This window comes from Eretmochelys imbricata, chromosome 14 (genome assembly GCF_965152235.1).
Source record: "Eretmochelys imbricata isolate rEreImb1 chromosome 14, rEreImb1.hap1, whole genome shotgun sequence".
NCBI lineage: Eukaryota > Metazoa > Chordata > Testudines > Cheloniidae > Eretmochelys > Eretmochelys imbricata.
The window spans coordinates 49515399-49537826 of record NC_135585.1 but is presented as its reverse complement, the minus strand read 5'-3'; the positions used below and the strand labels follow the sequence as shown (position 1 = coordinate 49537826).

Sequence of the window (22428 nt, the reverse complement as noted above, 5' to 3'; positions counted from 1 at the left end):
CTGTTCTGGCTCCAGAAGGCCACTCCCCAGATTCCCTCTTGATCCTGATCTCAGATCCACTCTGCCACAGAAGAGTTCTGGCTGCAGGGCCCAGCCACATGAAACAGCAGCAGTATGAAGGCGAGTGACTGATGGCTACAGATCTCCAGCCATGCATTCCCCAGCAAAACAAGGAGCAATGACAGCCTTCCCCTAAAGGAAAATAATTTCAGCTCACACCATCCAGCTGCAAGAACATACAAATTCCACAGTGTAGTGCATTAAATAGTGCAACATTGTATCCAAGTTTACAGCAGCCCTGGTAACAAGCCACATCTCTGGCAAGCTTTCCTTTCTCACCTCAGCTGGATTTCCATTTCTGGCTGGTGCATGTCCTCTCCACACTGGGCAATAAACTTACACTGGGGTGCAAGGCTGGGGAGCTGGGGGATATTGGCTGGTGCCTTTCTCTGTGTGATTTGTGAGTGGCTCTGGGAGCATTCAGGCAATCCAGCTGGGTGTGGGGTTCCACCTATTTTTGTGCTGAGTGATGACAGCTCCCAATGGGGTTTACTGCTTCAAAGCATTGTGAGAGACAGCCCAGGCTGGAGACGTAAGGGGCCACAGTGGTACCCCAGATCCAGTTTGCACGCGGGGGATCCTGTCACAAGGGGAGCACTATGTCTGCTGACCAGTCAGGACTTAGAACTAACAACTTACGCAGTTTGGTCCCTGTTTGATTTGTAGCTGAGAACAGAGAGAGGTTTGGCTTTAACCTTCGACCTTACAGCAATAAAGACACTCCCTTCACCATAAACTCCAGTGTAGCGTACAAGGGCTGTTTATTACTGAAGTAATTAAAAGGGGAGTTTTCATTTGGCGCAGCAGATGAAAAATATAATGGTTATTATGATTGTATTAAACAGGGCCGGATTAGCTTTTTGTGAGCCTGGCGCCAAACATATTTGTGGGGCCCCCTGGGGAATGAAGGGGCCAGGGGCAAGAGCACAGCAGGCAGGGTGCATTTGATTTAAATCATGATTTAAATCACTAGTCAGGAAGTCTCGATTTAATCAGAGTTTTCTATATAAATGTGCATTCTTGTTTGTTGTTACAACCTTAATACATATTCTTCACAACTCAGAGATCGATGTAGGTTTCATTTTTAGAAGGTACACACTATACATTTTTAAACAGTGATTTATTTTGAAAACTTTTCAGATTAGTTTTACAGCTATATCAGAAAATGAATGATTGGTTATTTCATTTACCAAAGGTAATTGAAGCAGATATTTATTGTCACTGGGAGGTGAACCATCTCCAATTCAACAGATTAATCATTAATAATTGGAGGATTTTCTTGCCTGGCTGTATTAGGAGGAGAACATCACCAGACAGACATTTCAATTATTTTATTTAACAAAAACAACGTTAAGTATTCTGGATTTTTTTCTTCAACAGCAAACATATAATATTTTAACAAAAAAGCATATGTCCCTCGCTTTTCACATTTATGTCCAGACTTCTCCTTGTCCAGATCTATTCTGCCCCCAACAGTCTTCTATTCATTGAACTTTTTGAAACTTTGCACTTTTAGAGAGAGGTACAAAGGGATTGACTCCATGTACACAAAATTGCAGAGGGACAATAGAGTTGAGGTCTGTTATTTCTCACCTTTACATATTATTTATTTATTTTAAAACATTTTTGCTGTTAACAAGCATGTTACCTCTGGAGACCCAAATCCGCAGTTTGAGAACTGAAAAATTAAGCATCTCTGATGGTGTCTTCTAGACTGAGCACTGAGTCCCATTGGGTAGATAGAAAGATTAACCTAAATAATCTATAGAGAAGCCTGTGGAACCCCATAAGATTGGGTCCCTAATCCATGAACTATTAGAACTCATTTACAAAACTTTTCTCAAACATTACATGAATATATTGTCTCATACTATAGAAATATAATTTATCATCCCTATTCTATGATAGGTTATAGCTCAAAAATATCTCATCTTTAGATAGGTTTTTTTCTCAAAAAGCATTTTCTCAAAAAAATCCAATTTAAATGAAAAAATCCAATTTTTAATTTTTTTTTAAAAAATCATTGATTGTTATCTACCCTGACAGCGAGACACAGTGGGGTTGGAAGGATTGGTCCCCAGCTAGAGGGAGGCAGGGGCCAGGGGCAAGAGCACAGGGAGGCATGTGTGTGGGGGGAAGGATTGGTCCCCAGCTGGAGGGAGGCAGGGGCCAGGGGCAAGAGCACAGGGAGGCATGTGTGTGGGGGGAAGGATTGGTCCCCAGCTGGAGGGAGGCAGGGGCCAGGGGCAAGAGCACAGGGGGGCATGTGGGGGGGGGGGAAGGATTGGTCCCCAGCTGGAGGGAGGCAGAGGCCAGGGGCAAGAGCCCAGGGGGGCATGTGGGGGGTGGAAGAATTGGTCCACAGCTGGAGGGAGGCAGGGGCCAGGGGCAAGAACACGGGGGGCATGTGGGGGGGGAAAGGATTGGTCCCCAGCTGGAGTGTGGCAGTGGCCAGGGGCAAGAGAACAGAGGGGAATGGGGGGGGGGGGAGAGGATTGGTCCCCAGCTGGAGGGAGGCAGGGGCCAGGGGCAAGAGCACAGGGGGGCATGTGGGGGAAGGATTGGTCCCCAGCTGGAGCGAGGCAGGGACCAGGGGCAAGAGCACAGGGGGGCATGTGCGGGGGGGGGGGAGGATTGGTCCCCAGCTGGAGCGGGGCAAGGCCTGGGGCAAAAGCACAGCGGGGGGGGGGGAGCTAGGGTTGGTCCCTGGAGCGAGGGAGGTGCCAGGAGTAAACTGCAGGCCAGCAGGGCGGGGGAGGGGTAAACAGGATCCCCCCCGCCCACCTTCTCCCTAGTCCTAGCGCCCCCCCCCACCCCCCCAGCTGAGCGGCAGGCAGGGACTCCATCCGCTCCGCTCCCCCCGGGCGGCTGGGTGACAGTCCCTGGCTTTGGGCTGCCTGACCCCGGGGGAGCCCGAAGCGGCACCGGCAGCCCGGAGGAGCGGCAGGGCAGTGGCTGAGGGCTCCTTTCCGGCCCCCCGCAGGCTGCTTGCCAGTGACGGGCGGGGGGGGGGGGCGGGGGGGACGAGAGGAGCCCTCAGCCGGCCAGCGGAGAGCAGGAGCGAGTGGGCGGGGTGGGGGGCGGAGGAGAAGCCCCGGGGCCGGTCCTAGGGGAAGGGGCTGGAGAGCGGAGCCGGCGCCGCGGCCGCTGGGCTGCAGCAGAAGTGGAGCGACCGGGGGGCCCCTGATGCGTGTGAACCCAGCGCCGTCAGAAATCCGGTCCCGCAGGTAGCAGGTCTCGCGGAGCAGGGAGCCGAGTCTCTGCGAAATTCTCACGGGGCTTCCGCCAAACTGGGGCCCTTGGGTAGATCTGAGTCAAGACGGGACCCCTGGGTGGACTTCTCCGGGAGAGGATCCTTCACCCCAAAGGGCAATGTGGGGGTGAAGGGACGGAACCCCCCCCCCGCGTGCCCCTCCCTTTCCTACTTTCGCTTTCTAGTGTGGTGGAGGCATCGAGAGAGACACATCTCGCTTCAGTGTCTTGACAAAAAAGAGACACCGTTTTGGCAGATATTTGGAAGCAAAGCCTGGGATCCAGCTCCTTGTCTCTGTCATTTCTCCTCACTTAATTTGGCCTAACAGAAATCATCACTAAAAAGAAAAGGAGGACTTGTGGCACCTTAGAGACTAACCAATTTATTGGAGCATGAGCTTTCGTGAGCTACAGCTCACTTCATCGGATGCATACCGTGGAAACTGCAGAAGACGAAAGCTCATGCTCAAATAAACTGGTTAGTCTCTAAGGTGCCACAAGTACTCCTTTTCTTTTTGCATTCTATACACAGAGACCATGAAACAATACCTCCTCCCACCCCACTCTCCTGCTGGTAATAGCTTATCTAAAGTGATCACTCTCCTTACAATGTGTATGATAATCAAGTTGGGCCATTTCCAGCACAAATCCAGGTTTTCTCATACACATTGTAAGGAGAGTGATCACTTTAGATAAGCTATTACCAGCAGGAGAGTGGGGTGGGAGGAGGTATTGTTTCATGGTCTCTGTGTATAGAATGCAAAAAGAAAAGGAGTACTTGTGGCACCTTAGAGACTAACCAGTTTATTTGAGCATGAGCTTTCGTCTTCTGCAGTTTCCACGGTATGCATCCGATGAAGTGAGCTGTAGCTCACGAAAGCTCATGCTCCAATAAATTGGTTAGTCTCTAAGGTGCCACAAGTCCTCCTTTTCTTTTTGCGAATACAGACTAACACGGCTGTTACTCTGAAACCTGAAATCATCACTGAAAATGTAAACCACCCAGAGGAGAATGCATGAGGATTGTAGAAAACCCGGAGATGCCAGGGAGAGCTCAAAACTGTCCCAAAGCTGATTTCCAGGAGTCATCAGGTAGGTGAGCTTCTGTCACTTGAATACTCTCTCCACTGCTCTTAGATATCTCCTAGGAGACATTTAGTCTTTGAGTGAATAAATAGCTGCAAAATGATCCAGTAATCCCAGATAAATGTATCTGACTCTGAATATAAACTTTGCTTTTGAACTATATATTCCAAATTTTATCTGAGCGATTTTGTTTCCTCCCCTTTCATTGGAATTTAACACCAGACTATTGTGGCTATTCGTTGTAAGAATTTTTTGTCTTTCCTCTTTATATTTTATTCAGGAAAACTGGACCTGATCCTGCTCTCAATGCATTCAAAGGGAGTCTGGCTATGAATTAACTTATTGTAGATTTCTGTTTTGAAAAGTAAGTTACAAATGCTTGCAAATCCAACTTTTTGGGCAGCCTCTTTCTCTGTTATCTCTGATACTTGATAATTCTGTTTATGGGACTAAATCATTTTGTCTCTGATATGTTGAAAGAAAAGAAATGGGTAAAAAACAAAGAATCTTTCTCTCTCATACACAAACACACATGCATCCGATGAAGTGAGCTGTAGCCCATGAAAGCTTATGCTCAAATAAATTTGTTAGTCTCTAAGGTGCCACAAGTCCTCCTTTTCTTTTTGCGAATACAGACTAACACGGCTGCTTCTCTGAAACCTGACAAACACACACTGTTTCTCATTCCTTAAAACTTTTTTCTCCATTGATGGAATTACTACCAACTTCTACACGGATCTGACTTTTTTTAATGTGGATTTTGTAGGGATGGGACAAATTCAGACTCATAAAGGAAACACATATTCAGTTTATTTAAATGGCTGTTCTAACTACGTAATATGAAAAAGTTCACTTAATAATGCATTTATTCCTTTCTTATTTAATGTGTCCTCTTTAATGTTTGACTTTAATGATTTCCTGTTAGTCTCAGTGTTATGTTCACTAAGATGAGTTTTCTTTCCTCCTTCTTCCCGTTGTCTAGGTCAAGTTACAGTGCAGATGAAGGTTTACTCATCCTGCCACAGCTCCCTTCTCCCTGGGATTATCATTTGCTTCCTTACCTGTTCTGTTCACAGGATGGGATCAGGTAGGAATTCGCCCCGTGGCTGCTGTTTCTTAGAGAATTTATTGAGGCTCCTGAAGTGTCTGAACAACATGCTCCACTCAGAGTCAATGTAACTACTCCCGGTGTGTAAATGTAACCACGCAACAAGATCAGCACCTTCATTATCCATTGTTTGCTCTCATTCTGTTGCTGCTGCGGGGTTATTTTATTTGCTCCTGGGATAGGGCTCAGGTCTGTTTCTTCACACGAGTCTCTTGAAAAGGTTGTCAAGGATGCCCAGAGCATTGACTGGACACTTGTTGAAGAGTTTAACAATAACAAGAATAATTCATAAAGTACATAAATTATCTTAGAGGATCTGAGATATCCAGAGATCGGAGCCATAGTTAGAGGCCCACATGTGCACAAAAATGAAATAAGAACTAGAATATCTGAGAGAGGCTGGGGACAGGTATCAATACCTGATGGTGTGGGCCCCTGGTGAGGGCCCTACATGACAATTGCGCCGCCTCCTCTCTCCACTGTGGAATATCGGAGCTCGTTTTGATTCCACTAGGAGTCTATTTGGGGGAGGGAGCTCAGTGGTTTGAGCATTGGGCTGCTAAACCCAGGGTTGTGAGTTTAATCCATGAGGGGGCCATTTAGGGACCTGGGGCAAAAATTGCGGATTGGTCCCCCTTTGAGCAGGGGGTTGGACTAGATGACCTCCTGAGGTCCCTTCCAACCCTGATATTCTATGTCATGTGACTTTTTTTATTGGGCCTGTTAGCTAATACATATATGTTAGGTGTAGTATACACCACCTTATTATTAGGTATTATATGCACAGTAATTCTCTCTTTACATATGGTGCTGGGAAATTAACGGAATGTATTATGCTCTTCTAACAATTCTGTTCACCCACATCAAATATCCCACCAAACTTTGCTAAAGTTAAGTTAGTGTTCACGATAGAACATCAGAAGCCTATCAAAGCCAAGAGACATGAATGGCATGTCCTAGCAGTGGCTGGGATGTACGTGTGCTCCCACCTGGTTTGGAATGTTCTGTCCGAAACAGCAATAAGGAACGTACAGAACAAGATTAAGAAGTGGGGGGTTGGAGGGGGTGATGGATAAAGTGCTTTTTCACTTGCAAACACCCCTGGTATAAATATAAGTGGTTTTGGTGGTGTATTTTTGAAGCACAATTTCTGTGTAAGGTGAGCACACTGCAAGGTAAGGATTGCTTTCCAGAAGGAGGATATGTATGTCTCCTTTTCATAGTGTACTGATTTGTCCTTAGGCAATACATTTGGCAACGTTTGGTTAATTGGTCTCTTGATCATATGAAGTATTGAACCACAATAGTTCAACAGTTGCCTAGAGCAATAGGCCTAGATCTCAGGAGCGCCTTGGTGGAAGAACACCAGATATGGCCCACCAACCCTCCCCTTATTCCTGGTGAGGACCAGCAAATCTCATGCCAATGTCAGTAAGCGTGTCAATTTGAGAGCACTTAGAAAAAGGGGCTACTTGAATAGCTTGTCTCAACTATACACCGAGCATGTCCATTCCCAGTTCTCTGCCTCACCAAGGTTGTTGTTGTTGTTATTGCTGTCCCGGTGCATTTTCCAGCAAAATTCACGGTGATTGGACCCCCTGACCCTGTCGCTGCCATCCTGGGTCAGGAAGCTGTGTTCCCCTGTCACCTGTCCCCCCGGATGAGCGCTGCAAACATGGAGGTGAGATGGTTCCGACCTGAATTTGTATCCTTTGTGCACCTGTACCGTGATGGGAAGGATCAGTATGAAGGGCAGATGCCAGAGTATGAGGGAAGGACAGAGCTTTTGAAAGCCGGACTCACAGATGGAAATGTTCCCTTGAGGATTCTCAATATCAGACCCTCTGATGAAGGACAATACCACTGCTTTGTTCAAGATGGTACTTTTTATGAAGAAACTGTATTGGAACTGCGGGTAGCAGGTCAGTACCTTGTGTCAGTTTTAACTGTGTGTGGTCTGCAGGCTTTGTTCTTTCCTATCACAACAGCTGTGACTCCTTGCTTGTGAAATATTTTGCAGTAACACAGTGTATCTAACTTTCAGCAAACAGCCACTTTCATACTTGGGAAAATATGCTGAAAACTTTCCCAACGTGTTATTAAACACATTTTCAGGATGGGCAAGGCACTTTCTTGCCCAGTCTTGATTGACTCCCAAAGGGGTCTTTAATTAAGAGGGAAAGGCCTTCTGGACACATAAAGCCTTCCAATTGCTCTGCAGTGGTTTCTAGGATGTGTGGCTAAGGTGGGGCTGCCAGACTTTTATGGCCTTCTTATGGGTTGGTTGTTATGTAGGGGTGTAGTTAAAATCAAATGCAGCCTTATTTGCTGAGACTCTATAGTGGTGATGGTGGTGATGGGGAGCTACATATTAACCACTCTTAGACAAGACTGAGTATTCATTTATCCCCTCATTTATCCAGTATTCATTTATCCCTTCTCCTGACTACCCCCATGAACAAGTGCTTTCTAGTGTGAGTAAGGGATCCACAAACTGTCCCTCATCCCTTCTGCTTTATAAATTAATTCATGGAATTGACACCTTTATGTGTTTTCCCCTTAGGTCTGGGCTCTGCTCCTCTCATCTCTGTGGAGGGTCACCAGGATGGAGGGATCCGGGTGGTTTGTCGATCAGCTGGCTGGTACCCAGAGCCTGAGGTGCTGTGGAAAGATTTCAATGGGCAGCGTTTACCATCACTCTCTGAAACAAAATCCCGTGGCGATAACAACCTGTTTGAAACAGAAACTGCTCTCATTATAACAGAACATTCAAACCAAAACTTGTCCTGTTGCATCAGGAACACCGTTCTCAATCAAGACAAGGAATCAGCCGTTTATATAGCAGGTCAGTCACCATCCAAACCCCACACTGAACTCACCACCACCAGAAACCAAACAAAACATAGGAAGAAAAGAACGGAAACATCTGTGGTGGATATTTCAGAATCCACGTACAAACACAGAAAATAGGAGACTGGTATATTTACGGGATCACAGTTTAGGTAATTTGATTCCCTTAGTTGTGAGTATTCAGAAAATCAAAGTTTGGGATTTCATGTAAATTTAATGTGAAGTCTGACTTTCCTGATACTAGCCTGCACGCATGTATGCACACACACAAAAATCTTCCAGCATTTTTTAGGAGAAATTTTCACTCAATCCACTGACACAATATGATCCTGCAACCTTAACTTCACCTCAGTGATTTTTTTGAATGTGGTAAGTTTTGTCATGTGGCCTCTTTGTGATCTTGTTGCTGCACCAACTCACTGTTCATTGCTTGTTGTGGGAAACGTCACCTACGTCATGTGATGTTGTTTCTAATGACATTCAGTTGGACTTGTGCTTCTTACATCACTTTGGTCAAGATCCACAAATGGACTCATTTTACCCTCGTGTAGTGGTGCGGTGGTCGTCCCTCCCACTCTGGATTGGAGGGAGGCCACACCGCCTCACTATACCACTGGGATTGCTGCCTAGTCTCAGGGGAAATTAGCAAACTGATGTTAGCATCCCAACCGGTGTAATGGGGCTGAACCCCAAATAGTCCAGGGGTTCCGGCCCTTAGGCAGGAACAGGGCCTCCCTGGAGTGTGTATGCTCTGGCCCTTAGGCAGGGGCCAGAGCAAACCCAGCGGTCTACACATTTTTGCGTAGTGTACACATGGCCATTCTTTCACTCTTGTCTTGCACAAATCCTGCTGGGCACCATTTATGTATTTGTATGAAATCAAAACATCTGACTGTAATCAGCCAAATTAAGACAAGTTCTGGTGTTTTGTTTTTCAGATCTCTTTTTCCCGAGGGTGAATCCCTTGATGGCGACTTTGAGTGTGATCCTGGTAGTTTTGTTTGCTTTCATTGGCCTCACTGTTTATCTCTTTAAAATGAAAGGTAAATATCAGAGGAAGAAATATACTGTAAATAAAGATTTTGTTCTAATAAATAAATTAGAGCAATTTAGGAATTTAATATTAAAAGAAGGTGTGATCTGCTGATCTTGTCCTGTATAAAGAAGAAGAATGCATGTGAATTTATTGATAGAGGGTGGTGGGGAGGGCTGTGGGGGGGAGAGCGGAAGAGGACTGTGTGTGTAGGGAGTGGGGAGTGGAATAGGAGAGAGGAGAGTCTTGGGCAATAGAACTGAGTCAGAGAATCGGATCATAGCAGATACATCTGTGTTCTGCTTGGTCCTTCATCTCCCTCTGCTGCTAGTTCTCCGGAGATTACCACTGTCTGTCTCTGGTCCCACTTGAGAGAAGGTTCTGCAAAGCCTAGCCTCTCATATTTGTCCTTCAAATCTCTTTTCTGCTAATAAAGTGTAGTGCACCCGGACATTACAGTGAGAGGCCCTGTAGAAATGCCCTTGTGGTAAATCAGTAAAGAAACACATTTCTTCCTCAGTTAGGAAATTAAAAAATCATACCCACTGTCACATAACTCAGGCACAGCTATCCTTAACCTGCTGAACTTCATCCATAAAGAATATCTGCCTGATTTCCAAATCAATCAGACTTCCTTCCTAATGAATTGTGTACCTATAGGAAGTCGTCTTCAAACACTTTTAATGAAGCAAGGAGATGATATTAATTTACATTTATTTCTGTACTTTTCAGCGAAACTTACTGAAGAAGTTGGTAAGTTTCAATTTCCCTTTTTTCCACAAATACAGACTTTGACCAAGTTACACAATTGCATATACGCTTGTTGGTTTCTCTGATTTATTTTTATTTCTGTGTGTTTGTTGGGTGGGGGAGGGTTAGTATGTGTAACAGGTTGGACCATTTCAGGGCCTGTTTGGATGTTTCCAAAGACCCTTTCCCCTTAAAAGTCCTTTGAATTAGGGGGTTAGGTCAGCATAGCTACGTGTACGAGGAGTGTAAGTTTTCAATGCAAACCAGCCTCAGTCTCAGAGTCTTTGAGAAGAATCTATAGAGATCTGGCTTGTCAATGAAGGTGTGCTGAAATGGGAATTTTCTGCATTATTTTAATGAATTTTTTGTGCCTCAGTTTCCTCTAATGTGACATTGCTATCCATTGGGGTAAAAGGACTGTTTGCTCTCAGGGCAGGCTAGAAGACATAAGTCTGGGTGCTGCTTAGTTGTCTGGGCCTTAGACCACATACCGATGGAGCATCTGAGAAAATAATGGCAAGTCCAGTCACCAGGGAGTGTAGCATCGATCAAGTGAATTCATGACAGAAGTTTAAGAACAGCTGAACCCCATGACAGGATTTATCTTCAGCCACTCCTGCTGCAGTCAGCTTGTACCCAGGGTCATGCATGGGGGGAGGGGGGTCAAGCAGAGGCACGGGGCCCCAAATAATCATCGAGGGCACAGAGCTTCTACAACCCCAGGGCTGCAGAGGCAGGGAAGAGTAACCTGCTGCCAGGGCCAGGGCGGAGGCAAGGTAAAGCGAACTCCTGCTGGTGTGGGGGAAAGAGCAAGCTCCTGTGTGGGAGGGAAGAGTGCTCTGCCAAGGTGGGCATAGGGGAAAGAGCAAAGTCCTTCCCTGGCCAGAACAGTGGGGGGAGCGAGCTCCAGGGATGGGTACAGAATGTGCCCCTCCAAAAGGGATCAAATTTAAATTTCTGCACACATCCCTGTTTGTACCTGGTCTGAAGGGCCCTTGTGAGTGGCAGAGGGTCACACGTTCTCTTCCTCCCAGTGGTTCTGTTGCAGAAATCAGCTCCTCTGAGTTTCAGCAGCCTTTTTGCTGGTTGCGGTCCCCTTCCTGTGACAACCTCTCTCTTTTGAGATCATTTCCTCCAAATGGAGCTGGCCCTGCAGGAATGAGGCCACTTGAGCCCAGAGGAGTTTTCGTCTTTTCCTGACTGGGATGGGGCTGTGCCCCAGGACAGGGTGTGTTAAACAAGTTTAATAAAATTTGGGGTAAGTCTAAATTAGATAAACTTTCCCTTTTGATGGGGAAGCAATAGAAACAAGGAAGTTGAGTAAAAATAATCACCCAGCCTTAACTTTGTATTGATGATAATGAGAAATAACACATAAGGCAAGAAAAGCTCATAAAAAAATTTATAACATATTTCTGTTTATGTTTTAGTGAAACGAGATCTAGAAATTGGTAAGTGTCATTTTCTTCCTTCTGAGAAGAAATTTTTTGTACACAATTGGATCCCCCTATAGGAGCGTGATAGGGTCATCGGTGGTTATGTGACCTAGTGGTTAGCACACTTAGTGCCCCCTCCCAGTGGGCAGATCTTGCAGTCCTGACCCTCTTTGAATCAGAAGGGCAGGGAGGTGGGCAGTGGAAGGGGAGCCTGGGCCCACCCACTCTTCTGGGCTCTGAGCCAGGGCCTTAGGAGGTTCAACAGTGTCTGGTCCCCAAAGTTGTTTTCCGAGTTGCCCTCCCTGGGTCACTTCCAACCAACTGCTGGTCTCCCCCGGTTCCAATCCAAAATAAGGTGAAAAGAAAAAGAAAAGGCAATGAAACCATCAGCCCTGATGGGGCTAAGTATACGGTCCGTCCTTTGTCAGGAGGCTTCAGGGCAGGTCTGTCCTCCTCCCCAGCCTCTCCCGTCTGAGCTGGGTTGCTCCCTTTCCAGCCCTCTCTCCAATTGAAGCATGCTCTGCAGGGATGGATGTGCGGGGCTACCTGGGCCCAGTACTGTCCTTTCACCACGTGAGACGCAATGTGGGGTTTGTATACTCCCTCGCCCACCCTCCCTCTCAGACCCTGGGCTGGGGTGTCCTGGGGCCAGTTCATGTCCCCACCATCCTGTGAAAACGAAGTCCACGCTTTTACCACCCGAAAGCTGTATGGCTTCATTGAGTGAAGCCACTGAATAATGCCTGGATTATGGCCTGTCACTGAGCGCAGCCAGTGGATTGGTGCACAGTCAGTTACTAGGTGGAAGGGCTAACCCTACAAGTAAGGGCATCAGTGGCTCATTTCACCTCCAGGGCCTCCTTCTTGATGACTGATTAGGCTACCTCCTGTGGAAATAGCTTCCTGCTGGGATAGAGAACAGGGTGTTCTTCTTCTCCCAATGCCTGACGTGGGTGCAGTGTCCTTAACCTGGTCTGTCAACTGGGCAGCCATGGTAGCAAAGTTCGGGATGAACTGTCAATAGTATCCTGCTAATCCCATAAACCACCGGACTTGCTACTTTGTGAAAGGGACGGGGCAGCCCACTAAGACTTTTGTACCAAAGGTCGTATCTCCCCCTCCCCCACCCCTCCCCCCACTCCCCTGACATCCTACCCTAGGTAAGTGACTTCTTGGGTGGGCAGCTGACACTTGGTTGGGTTGGCCGTCAAACCCGCCTCTTTGAGAGCCCCAGATACCTCAGGGACATGCTCCATACGCTCGTCCCAGCTCTCCCTGCAGATGATGATATCGTCCGTGTAGGTGGCCGTGTCGGATCCCTGCAGCCGCAGCACTCTGTCCATTGGCTGCTGGAAAGTGGCAGCGGCCCCATGTCGTCCCAAGGGCATGGTTCTAAACTGCTGTACTCCATCGTCGGCAGATTGATTAATTGTTGTGGCGTTGTTTGCTTTAAATTTACCCTTTTTATTTATTTTTGCATTATTAAACCTGTTTTTTTTTTGGTTGCTTACTTGTTTTTTATGATTATTCTCATGGGGGGAGGGAATATGAATTTATAAAATGTGGGGAATGACTAACCTGGGTAAGTTTCACACAAAAAGCTAATTTGATTAACTGGTAAGCAATAGAGTAATTGGATTTGTTTAGTTCGGAGAAGAGAAGGCTGAGGGGGGACGTGATAACAGTTTTCAAGTACATCAAAGGTTGTTACAAGGAGGAGGGAAGTAAATTGTTGTCATTAACCTCTGAGGATAGGACAAGAAGCAGGGGCTTAAATTGCCATGAGGAAGGTTTAGGTTAGACATTAGGAAAAACTTCCTAGCTGGCAGAGTAAGTAATAAATGGAATAAAGGAGGATGTGGAATCTCCATCTTTGGAGACTTTTAAGAGCAGGTTAGACAAACACCTGTCGGGGATGGTCTAGATAATATTTAGTCCTGCCACGAGTGCAGGGGATTAGACTTCCAGTCCTAGGATTCTATGATTCTAATAGAATCACAGAGTTTATGAGCAGAAGAGACGACCAGATCATCTAGTCTGACCTCCTTAAGAGGCAGCGGAATAGAAAAAATTTCTAAGCCTTATTTATCACATTGATGATAATGAGAAATAAAACATAAGAAAAGGGAAACACCTAACAAACAATTTGTGTATTTCTGCTTCATTTTTAGGCAAACGAAATATAGAAATTGGTAAGTGTCATTATCCTTCCTCTGACAAGAAATTTTTTGTATGAAATTGGATCCTCATGTGGGGGTTTGTTTAATTGTTGTGGAGTTGTTTGATTTTCAATTGAACATTTACAATTCAGTTGCAACATTTAACCTGTTTTTGTTTGTCTGCGTGTTTGTTTTTTTATTTATTATTATTTTTTGGTTGAGGGAGGTTACAGTAACGTGATAAAATGTGGGAAGGAGGCACTAAATTGGAGAGATTTCACACCAAAATTTAATTTGAAAAACTGATAAACAATAGAGTCACAGAGTTTAAGACCAGAAGGAACCACTTGTCCCTCTCTAGTCTGACGTCCTGAAGAAGAGAAATAAAACCTAAGAAAAGGGAAACGCCTAACAAATGTATATATTATTTCTCTTTAATTTTTAGACCTACGAGATAAAGAAATAAGTAAGTGTCATTCTCCTTCCTCTGACAAGAAACTTTTTGTACCAGTTTGGATCCTCATGTGGAAGTTTGTTTTCCAATGGAACTTTCAAAATTGTTGCAATATGAAATCTTTTATGTTTGTTTGCTTGCTTTTTATTATTACTAGAATTATTTTGGGGGCAGACAGGGGTTTGTTTTGTAATGTAACTTTAATCAATGTGGGGAAAGACTAAACTGAATGAATTTCACAGCAAAAGCTAATATGAAAAATTGATAAGCCATAGAATCATAGAGTCACACAGTTTAAGAACAGAAGAAATGACTGGCTCCTCTAATCTGACCTCCTCCAGCGGAGATTGAATAGAAAAAAATATCTCTCAGCCTTAATTTTCATATTGATGAGAAAGCGAAATAAAACATAAGAAAAGGGGAAGTCCTAACAAACAATATGTGTCTGTCGGTTTGCTTTTTAGGCAAAAGAGATACAGAAATTGGTAAGTGTCATTATCCTTTCTCTGACAAGAAAATTTTAATACCAAATTGGATCCTCATGTGGGAGCTGGTTTAATTGTGGTGGGGTTGTGTGCTTTTAAATTTAACTTTTACAATTTTGTTGCAATATTAAACTTTTTTTTTGTTTGCTTACTTGCTTTTTATTATTATTCTTTTGTGGGGGGTATTGTAACTTAACAAAATGTAGGGAAAGACTAAACTGGATAAATTTCTTGCAAAAAGTTAATATGAGAAATTGATGATCAATAGAGTCATAGAGTAACAGAGTTTAAGACCAGAAGGGACCACTGGGTCCTCTAGTCTGACATTTTGAGGATGAGTTTGATGTCTTTCAGCCTTCACAGTCATACTGGTGATAAAGAAAACTGAAAACTAAGAAAAGGGAAATGCTGAACAAAAATATGTATTTATTTCTGTTTAATTTTTAGACCTACGAGATAAAGAAATAAGTAAGTATCATTGTCCTTACTCTGACAAGAACGTTTTTAAATGTAACTTTTAAAGTTCTTGCAATATGAAACCTTTTGTTTGTTTGCTTGTTGCTTTATTATGAATGATTTATTATTAATTATTATTATTTTATTATTATTATTATTCTTTTGGGGGAGGATGGCGGGTTGTTTTGTAATGTGACTCTATACTGTCTGGGGAAAGACTAAAGTGGACATATTTCACACCAATGAAAAACTGAGAAGGAATTAATTATAGAGTCACAGAGTTTAAAACCAGAAAGGGCCACTGGATCCTCTCACCTTACTGTCCTGAAGAGGAGGTTGAATAGAAACAATCTCTCAGCCTTAACATTAGTATTGATGATAAAGAGAAATAAAATATAAGTAAAGGGACACTTCTAACAAACACTATATGTATTTCTGTTTAATTTTTAGACAAACGAGATATAGAAATTGGTAAGTGTCATTGTCCTTCCTCAGACAAGCATTTATTTATTTTTGGTATCAAATTGGATCCTCATGTGGGAGCTTGTTTCATTCTTGTAGAGTTGTTCAATTTTAAATTTAACGTTTACACTTTTGTTGCAATATGACATCTTTTGGTTTCTCTCCTTTCTTTTTATGATTATTCTGGGAAGGGTTACTGTAATTCTGTAAAATATGGGGTAATGGTAAATTGGAGAGATTTCACACCAAAAGCTATTTTGAAAAACTGATAATAGAGTCACATAGAGTCACAGAGTTTAAGACCAGAAGGGACCACTGGGCCCTCTAGTCTGACATTTTGAGGATGAGTTTGATGTCTTTCAGCCTTCACTGTCATATTGGTGATAAAGAAAGCTAAAAAATAAGAAAAGGGAAATGCCGAACAAAAATATGTATTTATTTCTGTTTAATTTTTAGCCATACGAGATAAAGAAATAAGTAAGTATCATTGTCCTTGCTCTGACAAGAAAGTTTTTGTAACAAAATTCGATCTTTGTGTGGCAGTTTGTTTAATTGTGGTGGAGATGTTTGCTTTTAAATTTAATTTTTAAAGTTGTTGCCCTTGGAAACCCTTTTTTGTTTGTTTGCTTTTTTACTGTCATTCCTTTGGGGGATGTGGGTGGTTGCTTTTTCATGTAACTTTATAAAATATGGGGAAAGACTAGACTGGATGAATTTCACACGAAAAGCTAATTTGACAAATTGGTAAGCAATACAGTAATAAAGTGGGTAGTGGCCAAAAAAATATGGCCCAGGAGGAATTGTCAGAAGGCTCTGGTGAACTATCAGCCCCTGAGATGATTAACCTCCCTCCACACTGCAAAGTGTGGGACGTAACCAACCTGAATTAAAGTGGACCCTGGGCAATAGCCTGTACCCAAAGTCTTGCCAGCTAGCCTGGGTGTAAAACACCACCAAACTTGAGTCAGAGTTTTTGGGCTTGCACAAGTAACAGTTTGGGGAAGCAGACAAGTAAGATCCTGGGCTAACTCTGCAGTGAAGATCCACCCTGGGAGAGAGACACTCATGCAACCTAATGGAGGTTCTGATGCTTTACATTTTAGTATATGTCTGGAAGAACTTTCTTTTTCCATCAGTCATTAGTTTGTACAATATTGAATCATGCAATACGTGTTCAGATCCGCTCTCATCTCTAATTATGTGGCTGGTTTTAGGGTGGAGAAGATCTGTGGCACCTATAGAAGAAGGTAATTTAAGATCATATTTTATCAATGTCCAAATATCTGTTCCCATGAGGCAATGTGCCCCTTTTTTCCTCGAATGTGGGGGTTGATGTGATCGTTCAGGGCAGACCTCCCCAGCACCCGGCATTTCACTGCGCATCATGAGGCAGGGTTTGTGCCTATGTCCTACCACACCATACTGACTCGACATCATATTGCATCTACTCTTCCTTCCCCTCCACTGCCAGCATGTGCGCTGCACCCTGCAGAGATCTGAGACCGCAGCTCCTACTCATTGTACAGATCCAGTCCACAGCCACTTCTCCAGGGGCAGTTTGTTTAATCTTCCTGTGCTGATGGCTGATCTCCAGTGTCTCCCTGTTTCTTCCTTCATCTTTTTCCCATTGAAGAAAGCCAGGAGCTCTGCAGTGACCCCACACTGATGGGGTGAGCAGGGACTGTGTCTGTGTGAGACCCTTGCTCCAGCCTCAAGCCTTGATCACAGAGAAGGGTTCCCTTGGGTCCATTATAAAGATGTAGGAAGCTCCTATGATCAGAGCTGTGAGCTTGTCTCTTTTCTCCTCTCTCTATCCACCATGGCCCAAGTATGTTCCTGTCTCTGGTAAACAGGACGTCACTTCAGTCTCCACATCACTGGCATGACCCTCTCCTTATTTCCACCTGCCACCTGTTCCACACATCCTCCTAGTGGCGGATTAGCCACTGGGCTAACAGGGCCTGTGCCCAGGGGCCCCAGCCAATTGGGCGGCCCCAGAAAAATGGACGCCTCTGGGCCCCAACCTGTTCTGCCTGCCCAGCAGTCCTGCCAAGGAGCAGGGTCAGAGCTCAAGGGCTTGCCCCACTCCACCCACCTGGCACTTCAGCCGGGGAGTGAAGTTGGGGGTGCAGGGGCTTGCCCTGCTATCCGCCTGGAGCGCCAGGTGGGCGGAGTGTGGCAAGCCCCTGTGCCCTGACCCCATTTCCCTGGAAGAAGCGCAGGGGGGGATGGCGGACTTCAGGGAGAAGAGGTCGGGAGAAGCCCCCACTTGCTCTGGCCCAGGGCCTCACAAAACCCTAGTTTGCCCCTGCTCCCCCCACACGCATTGCTTCTGCCTCGTTCCACCATGAACCCCCTTCAGTGGTGCTGACCCCTCCTTCCCCCAGGCTACTGGACCTTTGTGCTGTGATTGCTGCTGAGCAGTGCCATTCTGGGCAGGTTCAGTCCTGGTAGCGTGTGGCCTGTTGCTGTCCGAGCTGTGACATTTCAGAGCAGGCCGGGTGCAGTGGGGAGGCCCCACAGCAAAGTCCAGCACAGGGGGAGCTGGGACACAGTGAGATTGAAGGTGGGGTGCGGGGAGGCTCTGCCAATGTTCACTGAGTTGTACCATCTGCTGGGGCTGCCAGAGTCTCTAGTCCCCTCCCTGGGGAGAGGTGGGCGCAGGAGGGGAAAGATCCTTTCACTCCATCACGGACCCGTCTCTGCACTGGGGAGGGAGCTTCCCTCTGGGGTTTAAAGCTGGTTCTTGCCTCCTCTGTTCCCTCCTCAATAAAAACTTCTGACACCTTCCTGGCTGTGTCTCTGCCGCTGGGAATGGAGCAGCCCCAGCAGAGGGAGCTGGCAGCTGAAGAGAAAAAGACTGAGGAAGTGCAGTGACATCCCTGCTCAGTCTTAGGAGCCCAGGTCAGAGGCAGCTCCCTGGGATCCAGGCCTGTCCCAGCCAGGATGGGGCTGCTGGGGAGTGTGAGAAATGGCCCCAGCCTCCCCCAGGGCTGAGCTCTGCCCCTCACGCTCTGATTCTCTCTTTTCCTAGTGAATGTGACGCTGGATCCAGACACGGCTCAGTCCCAACTCGTCCTGTCTGAGGATGGGAAAAGTGTGAGATGGGGAGACACATGGCAGAATCTGCCCGACAACCCTGAGAGATTTGATTCTCGGGCCTGTGTGCTGGGCTGTGAGGGATTCACCGTGGAGACACATTGCTGGGAGGTGGAGGTGGGGGATGGGGAACTCTGGGCTGTGGGGGTGGCCAGAGAGTCTGTGAGGAGGAAGGGATGGATCAGCCTTAGCCCTGAGCAGGGGATCTGGGCTGTGGGGCAGTGCGGGGGGCAGTTCCGGGCTCTCACCTCCCCTGAGGCCCCTCTGCCCCTGAGCCAGGTCCCCAGCAGGATCCGGGTTTGTCTGGACTGTGACCGGTGGCAGGTGACATTTAGTGATGCTGGTGATGGGGCCCCGATCTTCACTTTCCCACCAGGCTCCATCCCTGGGGAGAGAATCCGACCCTGGTTCTGGCTGGGGGTGGGGGGATCCAGGCTCAGCCTGTGTCCCTGAGACAGGGGGCGGAATATCCCACTGGGGGCCCCAAAATCAGCCTTTCTATCCTCGCATGCCCTAGTCTTTATGACCTTAGAGGACTTCTGGCTACCCAACCCTCTGGCTCCTCATCTCTATGACCCCTAGAATCTCCTCCCTGCCCTCCCTGCAGCCTCAGGGATGGAAGGGGGAGGAGGAAGAGCCCCTTGGAGCTGCTGGAGGGCCCTGAGAGACAGATATGGGGGCTGGGCAGAAGGTAGAACGAACAGTCGGGTTGGGGACAGGCAGAGGTGAGGGTGGCACAGAATTAATCAATCAGGGTTTTGGGAGAAGCTGGAAGCTCTGCAGCAGCAGGGAGCGTTTTGTACAGATCTGTGTCCTTAGATCTCATTGGGGCAGCAGGAGGAGAAGGGATAAAATCAGGGGAAAGAAGGGAGCAGCCAAGGGGGATGATCTGTGGGAGGGAGGAGAGGAGAGTGGGAGAGGAAAATAAACAGGTATCACAAGTGAGGGCTAGAAAAATGCTGAGTAGAAAAAGAGACTATGAAGGAATAGGGAGAAGGAAAGGGAGTGTGAGCGGGACGGAGAGATTTATGACATGTTACCGAAAGTGAGACTGTAACTCATTAATTCCCTATTAATTCCTGGCCATTGGTGCTATTTTAGTGCCATTAAGAAAACTGTTCTCAGTAGCTGGGGATCTCCTTGCCAGGCTGTGGTTATTAAGGCTCCTTCTCAGCTCTGTTTACTTACCACCTTTAGTTACTTACTGTAAATAAACCATTACAAACAATTCTTCTTGTTTGTTTCAGTTTAATGTCCCAGTTGCAGGTGCTGGGGCCAATATCATGGGATTTGCTTCCTGACTTGGTTGTGTCCCCCCTGTCCCCACAGGGAATATCGCGCCTCTAGGAGGAGAGTTTGGGTTTTACTGGGATGTGTCACTTTCCAGCCTGTGCTCTGTCTCTGTCCTGTGCACACCCGTGTCAATCTGGAATTGCTCAGCTGTGCTCTGCGGAGAGGTGACTGGTTGCACAGGAGACAATCCATGAAGAGACTCAGGTGTTGCAATGCTGAGCGTCACAGGGCCCAGTTTTTAGGCAGCTAGAAAATTAGAGGGACACTGTGCCCCACAAAGCGAAGTCAGGGGCCTAAACTACCTGTACAGTACATGGGCATCAGAGGCACCTCACAGTGCGATTCACAAAAGCCAGCTCACTCGGCGGGGAGCCATCTAAGCTAGACAAGAGGAGATGCTGACAAGGGGAGGGGTGTCCTGAGCCCTTCCCCCTGTCACAGAGAGGTTGCAGAGGGCTGCTTAGCCACCCAGAGACAGGAACCCAGCATCTGGCGTTTCTTGCTGGAATGAGGTAGGCATCTGCCTCGCTCCACATAAAAGGGGCGGGGGAATGGGTTGTGATGTCACCTGCCTTATAACTTTTACTCTCTCTGTGGTTAGAGCACTCAGCTGGCATGTGGGACAGCCAGGTCCAGTTCTCCTGTCACGCTGTCTAGAGTAGCTCATGAACATGAGGACCAACCTCAGGGCAAACAGTTACAAACCAGGGTACAAACCCCACTCTGCTTGTGAGTTCTATATTTAGATTTCACTACCATGTATTAAGTGTAAACCCCTCAATCACTAGAACAGCCTGAATGTGGAGTCACAGACAGTCCCCTTGGGTTCGCCGGTCAATCTTGCTGCTTTTCTGCCTCCTCCCCTGCTGCATCTCCCTGCTCCCCCTGCTGGGGCTGCTACATTCCCAGCAGCAGAGTCGGGGCAGCTCCTTCACACAGCCCTGGTCTACACTAGGACTTTAGGTCAAATTTAGCAGCATTAAATCGATGTAAACCTGCACCCGTCCACACGATGAAGCCCTTTATTTTGACTTAAAGGGCTCTTAAAATCGATTTCCTTACTCCACCCCTGACAAGTGGATTAGCGCTTAAATCGGCCTTGCCGGCTCGAATTTGGGGTACTGTGGACACAATTCGACGGTATTGGCCTCCGGGAGCTATCCCAGAGTGCTCCATTGTGACCGCTCTGGACAGCACTCTCAACTCAGATGCACTGGCCAGGGAGACAGGAAAAGAACCGCGAACTTTTGAATCTCATTTCCTGTTTGGCCAGCGTGGCAAGCTGCAGGTGACCATGCAGAGCTCATCAGCAGAGGTGACCATGATGGAGTCCCAGAATCACAAAAGAGCTCCAGCATGGACCGAACGGGAGGTACGGGATCTGATCGCTGTATGGGGAGAGGAATCCGTGCTATCAGAACTCCGTTCCAGTTTTCGAAATGCCAAAACCTTTGTCAAAATCTCCCAGGGCATGAAGGACAGAGGCCATAACAGGGACCCGAAGCAGTGCCGCGTGAAACTGAAGGAGCTGAGGCAAGCCTACCAGAAAACCAGAGAGATGAACGGCCGCTCTGGGTCAGAACCCCAAACATGCCGCTTCTATGTTGAGCTGCATGCCATTTTAGGGGGTTCAGCCACCACTACCCCAGCCGTGTTGTTTGACTCCTTCAATGGAGATGGTGGCAATACGGAAGCAGGTTTTGGGGACGAAGAAGATGATGATGATGAGGTTGTAGATAGCTCACAGCAAGGAAGCGGAGAAACCGGTTTTCCCGACAGCCAGGAACTGTTTCTCACCCTGGACCTGGAGCCAGTACCTCCCGAACCCACCCAAGGCTGCCTCCTGGACCCAGCAGGCGGAGAAGGGACCTCCGGTGAGTGTACCTTTTAAAATACTATACATGGTTTAAAAGCAAGCATGTGAAAGGATTACTTTGCCCTGGCATTCGCGGCTCTCCTGGATGTACTCCCAAAGCCTTTGCAAAAGGTTTCTGGGGAGGGCAGCCTTATTGCGTCCTTCATGGTAGGACACTTTACCACTCCAGGCCAGTAACACGTACTCGGGAATCATTGTAGAGTTAGCCACAGGGAGGGGGGAAGGTTGAGGGGGTAGCCACGCGGTGGGGGGAGGCAAAATGCGACCTTGTAATGAAAGCACATGTGCTATGTATGTAATGTTAACAGCAAGGTTTACCCTGAAAGAGTGTAGTCACTGTTTTATAAAATGTGTCTTTTTAAATACCGCTGTCCCTTTTTTTTTCTCCACCAGCTGCATGTGTTTCAATGATCACAGGATCTTCTCCTTCCCAGAGGCTAGTGAAGCTTAGAAAATAAAAAAAACGCACTCGAGATGAAATGTTCTCCGAGCTCATGCTGTCCTCCCACACTGACAGAGCACAGACGAATTCGTGGAGGCAAATAATGTCAGAGTGCAGGAAAGCACAG

The 22428-nt window shown here is 46.6% G+C and overlaps 1 protein-coding gene across 1 annotated transcript; it reads left to right on the top strand.

The window, feature by feature from the left end:
- The first annotated feature begins 4352 nt into the window (after nucleotides 1-4352).
- Nucleotides 4353-19904, top strand: LOC144274146 (butyrophilin subfamily 1 member A1-like). The gene is made up of 8 exons (XM_077832790.1): nucleotides 4353-4404; nucleotides 5381-5485; nucleotides 7081-7428; nucleotides 8070-8351; nucleotides 9295-9399; nucleotides 10122-10142; nucleotides 16806-16838; nucleotides 18626-19904. The coding sequence occupies exons 1-8, from the start codon at nucleotides 4353-4355 to the stop codon at nucleotides 19141-19143; spliced, it is 1464 nt and encodes a 487-aa protein (XP_077688916.1). The 3' UTR covers nucleotides 19144-19904.
- The last annotated feature ends 2524 nt before the right edge of the window (nucleotides 19905-22428 follow it).